General features: G+C 38.8%; 1 protein-coding gene across 2 annotated transcripts in view; it reads left to right on the top strand.

The window, feature by feature from the left end:
* VPS8 (VPS8 subunit of CORVET complex) overlaps positions 1–9,970 on the top strand; it is a 282,734-nt gene that overhangs the window by 34,194 nt on the left and 238,570 nt on the right. For both annotated transcript variants that reach the window (XM_007451396.1, XM_007451397.1), the window contains 5 exons: positions 875–942; positions 2,244–2,397; positions 2,500–2,559; positions 4,194–4,301; positions 9,395–9,475. In XM_007451396.1, the coding sequence (XP_007451458.1) occupies positions 875–942; positions 2,244–2,397; positions 2,500–2,559; positions 4,194–4,301; positions 9,395–9,475 (471 nt within the window). The remainder of the gene's footprint in view (positions 1–874; positions 943–2,243; positions 2,398–2,499; positions 2,560–4,193; positions 4,302–9,394; positions 9,476–9,970) is intronic.

The raw sequence follows: 9,970 nt of genomic DNA, 5'->3' as shown, positions 1-9,970 counted from the left end.
TCCCTACACTCCACTTTGGCAACTACTCAGCTAGGCCTTGAGAACAAAGGTGTAGGACTTCTTTACCTGTGTGTGGGGTTGAGGAAGAATAATTTCATAGTAGCCTCCTATACCTCAACCATCCCTGAAGAGCACAAAGGCATGAGATTTAGTATGGTTTTACAAACCTCTGTGGTTAGGGAGACTAGTCACTGTAAGTGATACAAATTAAGTTATTCAATTTTGTATCTTACAACACTCATATCTACCATACCGCATAAGCCCTTAGGACCATCTGTCATTCTGAACATTATTTATTATTTGAGTTTTCCAGGGTAGATAATAATAACTGAAGGTATACTCTGTCGAAGAAGGTAGAGGGGGCAGCACGTTTTAGGAAGAGTTACATAAAATGTTAAACTGTTTTACATGTAGTGGATTAACTCTTCAGTTATTGGAAAACATATTCCAGTAAGTTTATTTCCCAGAGACACCAAATATCTTTCACTGTGTCTTTATTCTTGAAAGCTAGGCAACTGCAAATGTATCCAGAGTATCCTATTTAGCTTAATAGCAAGTTAGAAAAAATTAATGTAAGAACCTAAGTAGAGAACTTTAGGGCTTTTATAAGTCATAGTTTGTATTTTTCTTTTATCCTGATGAAAGGTGGTTTTTGCCTTTTTTAAAGCCTCAGTTTTTTAAAGATATTGAGCCATTTTTATTCCAAATATGGGTAAGTTTGTATGTTTAGAGTACTGAGGTAGATATAGTTTAGGTGATTTCAAATGCTATTAAATGTGTTTGTCTTAGATTTTACAATTTTTTTCCCTTACCTTTTTAATACTTGATTAGTTGTCTGAAAATGTATAAGAAAATAAATTCCTTCTCTGTTTAGTTTACAGATGATCCAACTCTTGCAGTTTGCAACGACAGCGGAGGCTCTGTTTTTGAATTGACATTTAAGTAAGAGACATGGACATTTGTAGACAAATGAAAAGATTAGCTCCAGTTTAATGACTTGAAGTTGAATATGAAGAGGTCTGGAAAACCCATGTGATTGGAAATAGCTTGTGGCTGTGTATTATACTTAACCTGGGGGGGCTTATAGAACATACAGAGCACCAGGCCGGGCCTCCCCCCACCCCACAAATTCTATTGCAGTAGGTCTGAGATGGGATTCTAGACTCCTACTCCCCAGAGTATTCATAAGCTCTGTCAATCTTGGGAACCATTATTCTGGAGTATCTCAGTAATTTCCATTTAGGCCACAGGCCCAGTTGATTATAACCATAATGGCCAGGTGTAGAAAGGTATTTATTGCCTTGGCATTGCCCTGTTTACTCTTTAAATAAGAGGAAAGACTATTTAGATACGTGGAAGAACATTTACAAATCTGAGTTTAAAAAAAAGTAGAACAAAAAATTCAATGTGTATTAATATTTCCATAAATTCTTCAAAGTAAGGACTATGTTTCTTGTATTTCTCATACCTTCTAACAATGTTGAGCCCAAAGTAATTGCTTAAAAAATACTATTGATTTATTTAGCTAATGTTTATTGAGCATCTCCTGTGTGTAGGCATTGTTCTAGACGCCAGAGTTACAGCTATGAACCAGGCAAGGTTGCTACTCCAATAGAACTTACATTCTAGTTGGGTCTGGGGTAGGGAGGCACAATAAACCAATGCATAAATGAAATAACTGTAGATAGTTATGAGTACTGTGAAAAAAATAAAACAGGTCAGTGTGCTGGAGTGCATTTGAGTATAATTTAGTAAGGCTTCTCTCCGAAGGTGACATTTGAGCAAAGACCTGAATGACAATCTGGTCAACAAGTGGAAAGATCTAGGAGAAGTGTTCCAGGCAGAGGGATGTTCAAGCACAGAGCCTTTGAGGTGGGCACAGCATGGCATGCTGGAGCAGTGGAGAGAAAGCAGGTGTGGCTGGAGCATGTGTTTGTCAGGAGCAACAGTAGTGGGAGAGGAGAGAAGGCAGGAGCCAGATCATATAGGACCTTTTAAACATGGTGAAGAGTGGATTTTATTTTATGTACAGTGGCAAGCCATTGGAGATTTTTTAGGAGAAGGGTGATAAATCTGACCCACACATTAAAAATGACATGCTGATGTCATGTGGAGTTTGGATTGTTGGGGGCAGGAGTAACAATTGTTGGATTGTTAGGAGGCTTTTTTAGTAGGCCACGCTAGGGCTATGGCGCCTTGGAGCATTGCTATGTTGATATGACATTTATTGGTTACATTTTCAGGAGAGTGATGGGAGTGAGGACATGTGAATCTAGATGCCTGTTTAGTGGTTCCAAGGGTGAAGTTTGCTGTATTGAGCCTCTCCATTCTAAGCCCGAGTTGAAAGATCATCCCATCACACAGTTTTCCTTACTGGCCATGGCATCCTTAACAAAGGTAGGTATATTTAGAAGATGAAGCTCATAACTTTAGAGGCTTTGAATACCAAAAATTTGAAAGTTGCAGGGTAAATATTAAAATGTATTTTTTCCCCTAAAGATACTGGTCATTGGATTGAAGCCATCCTTGAAAGTGTGGATGACTTTTCCTTATGGACGGGTAAGTAAGCCTCTCCGTCTTACTGGTAAAAAGACCATGTCAGGAGATTGGGGAAAATGACTTGCAAGTGGCACATTCTGTGAGGTTGTCATAAAACTAGGTAGAATGGAAATCAGTGCTGCAAAGGTCACTGTCTGATTATCTTGATGTGACCAAAGCAGCATAAGCTGGTGACTACAGCAGTAACCTGGGGATCACAAGATCTGTACATTTCTACCTTTATTCTGTTAAGTTTTTCTCTCATGAACAGCTGCTGCTTTGATAATGAACTGCTGATAGAGAACACCCCACCGTAATACCCAGCATGACTTGCTGCTGCGTACTCTTTCCTTGGCTTCTTCTGCCTCTGATATTTTACTTTGGAGGATGATACTTCTCAGAATGTATTATGCACACCTCAATTTCCCTTTTCTTTCTCCTGATTGGTTGTTTTCAAAGAGTTGTTTTCTTCCAGTGTGTATATGAGGAGAGGCATTGATGGGATGGGATGGGATGGAGAATGATGGTGCAGAACGAAGACTAGTTCAGAAAGTAGCTGCTGTAATGAGGGAGCTCACTCTTCTGTTTTCTTGTTGGTACTTGGTGTATCTTTGGACCCCAGGGGAAGCAGGTCTGCCCTTTCAGCTGGCAAAGCTGGCTTATATTGCCATTAACAGTTCTTAGGTGAGCTTCATTGGCTAATTGAGATTTATCATGGTAGTATGTGTTTACATCTTTTTGTATGTTTTTATTGGTGTTTTTTCCAACATTTTATTATGAAAATTTTCAAACAGAGAAGTTGAAAGAATTTTACATTGAACATCTATATACTTACCATTGTAAAACTCTACCATTAGCATTTTATTGTATTTTATTATATACCTGTTTGTGCACCCATCAAATTATGTTTTTTTAAAATGTATTTCCAAGTAAATTACAGAAATTAGTACTCTTTTTTCCTAAATATTCAACATGCATATGATTAAGTACAGTTCAGTATTTGTTGAAGTTTTTCCTTTGGTGTAACAATTTACATACAACAAATGTACAGATCTTGAGTGTACATTTGCTGAACTTTGACAAGATGTATGTACTTTTGTAATCCAAACCTCTGTCAAGATGTGGAACATTACCATCCACACAGAAAGTTCCCTCATGACGCTTCCCAGTCAGTCCCTGCTCCTTTGGAATTGGTTGATCGATTGATTGATTGGCTGCATTGGGTCTTTGTTGCTGTGTGCCGGCTTTTCTCTGGTTGCGGTGAGCGGGGGCTACTCTTCATTGTGGTGCATGTGCGTCTCATTGCGGTGGCTTCTCTTGTTGCGGAGCATGGGTTCTATAGACGCGCGGGCTTCAGTAGTTGTGGCTCGCGGGCTCTAGAACGCAGGCTCAGTAGTTGTGGCGCACGGGCTTAGTTGCTCCGCGGCATGTGGGATTTTCCCGGACCAGGGCTTGAACCCATGTTCCCTGCATTGGCAGGCGGATTCTTAACCACTGCGCCACCAGGGGAAGTCCCTCCTTTAGGAATTTTAATAAGAAATTAGGAGAAGTTTTATCAAGGAACACCAGTCAGATGCTGTTGTAAACCAGAGTTTTCCCTTTGTTTTTCTGTGTGTTAACAGTGATGACTTTTTTTTCCCCTTATCCTCACTTAGATGGATCCTTCCAGTGTTCCATTGCTGGCCTGGCACTTCGTGGCAGTGCATAATTATGTGAATCCCATGCTTGCCTTCTGCAGAGGAGATGTTGTTCATTTTCTACTGGTAAGTCCTAATATGATGCTAGATCTGTGGTAAAGTCCTTTATCATAAGATTATTTTTTTGATTCACCAGTAATTTAATATTGTGTCAAAGAAATATGCTATCATAATTCTTTGGAGAGAGAGTGACCTATTTAATGTTTATTCGAGGCTTTAGTGGTTAACGTGGAAAACAGATGATCACCCTCAGCTCCATGCCTCTTCATGGTATATTTGTCAGTTCCATCTCCTTTGACTAATAAATAATTGATGGTTTATGTGTATGTATAAATATATAAATGTACATAGGTCTGTATTAATGGCTTACCTATCTACATATAGTGTATTTATTAGAGAGCAAGTTATCATTGAGCACATACTATGTTATCTACACTGTAATGGACACGAGGCAATTGAAAGAAGTATAAAACTTAACTCCTTCTTTCACATAGGTTAAAATATGTTTTGAAAGGCAAAACCAGTATGTTCATTACTACTAGTGAGAACAGTTTAAGGATTCAAGTATGTGATGAGAATTTAAAAACTGATATAAGTTCAGAGTATGAAGAGATTTGTACAGACTAAAGAGGATGTGGAAAACTTTATGAAGGATATAAGGCAGATACTAGGGACTTCCCTGGTGGTGCAGTGGTTAAGAATCCACCAGCCAATGTAGGGGACACGGGTTCGAGCCCTGGTCCAGGAAGATCCCACATGCCGCAGAGCAACTAAGCCCCTGCGCCACAACTACTGAGTCTTGGCTCTAGAGCCTACAAGCCACAACTGCTGAGCCTGCATGCTACAACTACTGAAGCCCATGCACCTAGAGCCCGTGCTCCACAACAAAGACAAGCCACTGCAATGAGAAGCCCACGTACTGCAATGAAGAGTAGCCCGAGCTCGTTGCAACTAGAGAAAGCCTGTGCGCAGCAGTGAAGACCCAACACAGCCAAAAAGAAATAAATAAATGAATTTATTAAAAAAACCAAAAAACAAAAAAGGCAGATACTGCAGGAGGGGTGAATATGCATATTGGGGAAAATAAGATGAACTGAAGTTATAGAGGTAAGAATGTGCCTGTGGAATCTCTTCTTGGGTTTCCTAGCTCAGTGAAGCAAGTACACCACTATCCACCTAGTTTCTCCAGCCAGAAATCTAGGAGTTGCCTTTCAGTTACACTTCTCCCTTTATTTCTACTCTATCACACATCTATTGACTCTGAGTATACTTCTTCTTTGTCTCCCCCATTGCTGCTTCCCACTGACATTTCTAGCCTAGACTCTGGAGTAGCTTCCTGACTAGTCTTTGGCTTCAGTGTCTTTTTTTTTTTTTTTAATTGAAGTATAGGTGATTGACAGTGTTGAGTTAGTTTTCGGTGTACAGCAAAGTGATTCGGTTTTTATACACACACAAACACACACACACACACACACACATATGTATTCTTTTTCAGATTATTTTCCATTATAGATTATTATGAGATAATGAATATAATTCCCTGTGCCGTGCGGTAGGACCTTGTTGTTTATTTTACATAGAGTAGTTTGTAGCTGCTAATCCCAAACTCCTAATTTATCCCTCCCCCTCTTTTCCCCTTTGGTAACCGTAAGTTTGTTTTCTATGTCTGTGAGCCTGTTTCTGTTTTGAAAATAAGTTGAAAATAAGTTTATTTGTATCATTTTTTTAGATTCCACATATGGTATTTGTCTTTCTCTGACTTACTTCGCTTAGTACGATAATCTCTAGGTCCATCCATGTTGCTGCAAATAGCATTATTTCATTCTTTTTTGTGGCTGAATAGTATTCTGTTGTATATGTGTGTGTGTGTGTGTGTGTGTGTATACATATATATTTATACACCACATTTTCTTTATCCATTCCTCTGTCAACGGACATTTAGGTTGCTTCCATGTCTTTGGCCTTTGTGTCTTTACATATGCCAACACCTCTGCCAGGAAAGCTGTGTGCTCTCTTTCACATTATACTGGCTCATGATTAGCATTGCCTTTCCTGAACTCCTGATCTCAGTTAGCATTTCCCACTTCACAGACACCGATAAGACCTTTTTTGACAACGTTCAGCATTTTTAAAATTACTTATCTAATAGTTTTTTTCCTCACTAGACTGAAAGCTCTGTAAGTCTAAAACCAACTCTACTGCTCTATTCCAGCCACTAGGACAGTGCTTGTATGTAGACAGTCCCTAATAAATATTTATAGAGTTAATGACAGGGAGAAACTTATTATTGAGAATAAAGTTGAACATACAGCATGGATCTTGATTAGGGGTTGGCAGACTATGACCTATGGGCCAGATCTGGCTGGCTGCTTGTTTTTGTAAAGTTTTATTGAATACAGTCATGCCCATTCGGTTATGTATTATTTATGGCTGCTTTTGCACTACTGTGGCAGAGTTGAGTTGTCGTGACAGAGACTGTATGCTCTGTAGAACCTAAAATACTTACTGTATGGCCTTTTACAGAAAAGGTTTGCCAACCTCTGATCTAGATTATATAATAATTGACCTAGATGGGTAACGGGGAGACATCACAGGTTCTTAGGTAATTAAAGTGATGTGATTAAAGTGACGTTTTAGGAAGATCACTGTAGAAATAGTAAAAAGAACAGATTTAGGAGGTTGGAGGGAAAGGAAAGGTTTTGCTCTTGTAATAAAGCAAGTGTGAGGTCTTTAGACAAGGATGGTTGGTTGCAGTGAGAGTTAGGGATGGCATTTTGAAGGAAAGACAAGGCTTCTCATCTTAGTGGATCTGGGGACCGAAGGACATAAACAAAACATTGCATTTCTGGCTTTGCATTTTAGAAGCATGAAATATTCAATGAGTTAGGGTCAGGGAAGAATTGAATGTGTTGGGTCGGAAGTGAAGGTGAGACTCTCAAGTGTTGTATTGGGGAATGTCCTCTGGGAGGATAAGCAGTCCAGTTCTGGGGTGAAAATGAGAATTCCAGAATAGGGAAGGTAGTTGAAGCTGTGAAAATCAAAAGCGAAAGCATACATAACCTTGGTAGACACTCATGTAGGGGAGAGGAAAAAGAAAAGACAGTAGGAAAGGAGGATCCTATAAAGGCATCTAGAGGTAGGAGGGGAAATACACCAGTATATGGCATCACAGAAGTTGAAGAAGGAGAGGCTTCAGGACATTATCAATTCCAGGGTAATACCAATGCCAAAGAGAGATCAAGGGAGAAGACTGAAGATAATGCCGCCAGATACGCAAGAAGTAGTTCTTTAGAAACTTTTAGAGGACTAATTATCAGTGGAATTGAGGCGGAAGCTAGATTATAGAGCCTTGTTAAAGAAATGAGTATCTAGGAGAACAGACTCACACAATCATGGTACAGCATTTGGTTACAAGAGGAAAAAGAATGGTTAACTTTCTGGAAGAAGTAAACGAAGGGAAGGTGTTTTGCTTTTGTTTTTTGAAGATGGAAAAGTCAGAAACCTGTTTGATAGCAAGAGGAAAAAGGTCCTTTGAAAGGAGTGACTGAGTGTGCTAGCAGGGGAGGGGTAATATTAAACAGCAATGGAGGGAGTGGGATTTAGAGTATATACAGGTGAAGTGATTTTGTTCAGCAAGGACTTTAGCCAATCTTAGAATAGTTAATGTTGGCATTGACCTTTTTGTTTACGAAACACTTTCAACATATGCAAGATACGGAACAATTTGGTGTTGTCTTATTTTCATTTTACAAATGAGAAAACTGAAAGAATAAATGATTTACTCTTGGTGACTCAGCTGTAATAGTGGAACTTACTCTTAAACACATAGCTGTAGATCTTACGCTCCTTTTTACCAGAGCATTCTTTCTTACAGGGGAGGTGACTTAGGAAGTGAAGGTGGGAGTACACAAAGGGCTCACATTAAATGGTCTCAGTTGTTTGTTAAGCTATCTGGTGAGGTCAACACTACAAGTGTTGGGACTAGAAGGCAAAGAGGAATTGTGACTTAAAGGGAAAGGAAGACATCTAGAAGACTACTATGGAGAGTATGCAAGAAAACCCAGGTTGAATTAAACGTCATGAATTTCAGGCAGGTCATTGTGGTGTGTTGTTGTTCTTCAGTGCTCTGTCACCTTGGAGCATAAGTGGAGAGAGCAAATTATAAGGACGATTGAAGATTATAGAGAGTATATATATATATATATGCATATATAAGTAAAATATTGACACTTGAGGTTCTTTTGGGAAATTTTGGGCTGTTTGAGCTATAATAGTATCATACTTCACCCAAAGAAGTCTAGTCTTGTCACTGCAGCAGTTTTTTTTCTTTTAATGAACTTTTGTTTTGCTTTTTTACGTTATGCCACCAATCCCATTTTATGCTTTAACTCTGGCTAAATAGTCATTGACGTGATGCAGTTAGGTTTTTCTGAATTATGACAGAGTGAATATTACATACAGCATTTGCCTGTACAGACATACCCCAGGGATATTGTGGGTTCAGTTTCAGACCACTGCAATAAAGCAAATATTGCAATAAAGTGAGTCACATAAGCTGTTTGGTTTCCAAGTGCATATAAAAGTTATGTTTACACTATTACTGTAGTCTTTTAAGTGTGCAATAGCATTATCTCTAAAAATAACAATGTACATACCTTAATTTAAAAATACTTTATTGCTAAAAAATGCCAAAACAATTACAATATTAACATCAAAGATCACTGATCACAGATTACTATAACAATACAATAATAATGAAAAAGTTTGAAGTATTGCAAGAATTACCAAAATGTGGCACAGAGACATGAAGTGAGCAAATGTTGTTGGAAAAATGGCGCTGATAGATTGATTGACGCAGGGTTGCCACAAACCTTCAGTTTGTAAAACACACAATATCTGGAAGCACAATAAAGTGAAGTGCAATAAAACAAGGTACACCTAAACTGACAACTAGACCACTGACCAGATGTACTATGGATTTTGGTACAAATCATGATGTGAATGATTTTTTTCATTTGTATAGTTTCTTTAATTATCAATATTTTTGTTTTATCCATATTCTGAATGGAAATCATTTTCTAGGTGGATTGACTAGGTGAGACTTTAAAACGTCTCTCAAACAATAGCTGATATTTAGGTTGTTTTTATTTCATCATCAGGTTAAGAGAGACGAATCTGGAGCAATACATGTTACTAAGCAAAAGCATCTTCACCTATACTATGACCTCATCAACTTTACTGTGAGTATTATTGAAATGAAACATCTCTGTTCATTTTATGTAATTGTTTTGAGTCCATGTTGTATTAAGGCTACCAGGATTTCTGCCATAAATTATGACCTTTAGGATTATATAAAATGCGGACAGAAGTGAAGTCCTGGGCTTCCCTGTGGTGCAGTGGTTAAGAATCCGCCTGCCAATGCAGGGTACATGGGTTCGAGCTCTGGTGCAGGAAGATCCCACATGCCGCGGAGTGACTAAGCCCCTGCGCCACAACTACTGAGCCTGTGCTCCGCAACCTGAGAAGCCACCGCAATGAGAAGCCTGTGCACTGCAATAAAGAGTAGCCCCCACTTGCTGCAACTAGAGAAAACCCGCGTGCAGCAACGAAGATCCAACACAGCCAAAAATAAATAAATTTTTTAAAAAAGTTAAATCCTGCTTGTACTGAATAAAGTCTGAGGCTGGTGTGATGCCCCATTATTTTTATTGCCTTTTAGCCTTATGTCCTGCTGA

Source organism: Lipotes vexillifer, unplaced genomic scaffold (genome assembly GCF_000442215.2).
Source record: "Lipotes vexillifer unplaced genomic scaffold, Lipotes_vexillifer_v1.1 scaffold513, whole genome shotgun sequence".
NCBI lineage: Eukaryota > Metazoa > Chordata > Mammalia > Artiodactyla > Lipotidae > Lipotes > Lipotes vexillifer.
The sequence above is the reverse complement of the archived record's forward strand: the minus strand, read 5'-3'. Positions and strand labels throughout refer to the sequence as shown.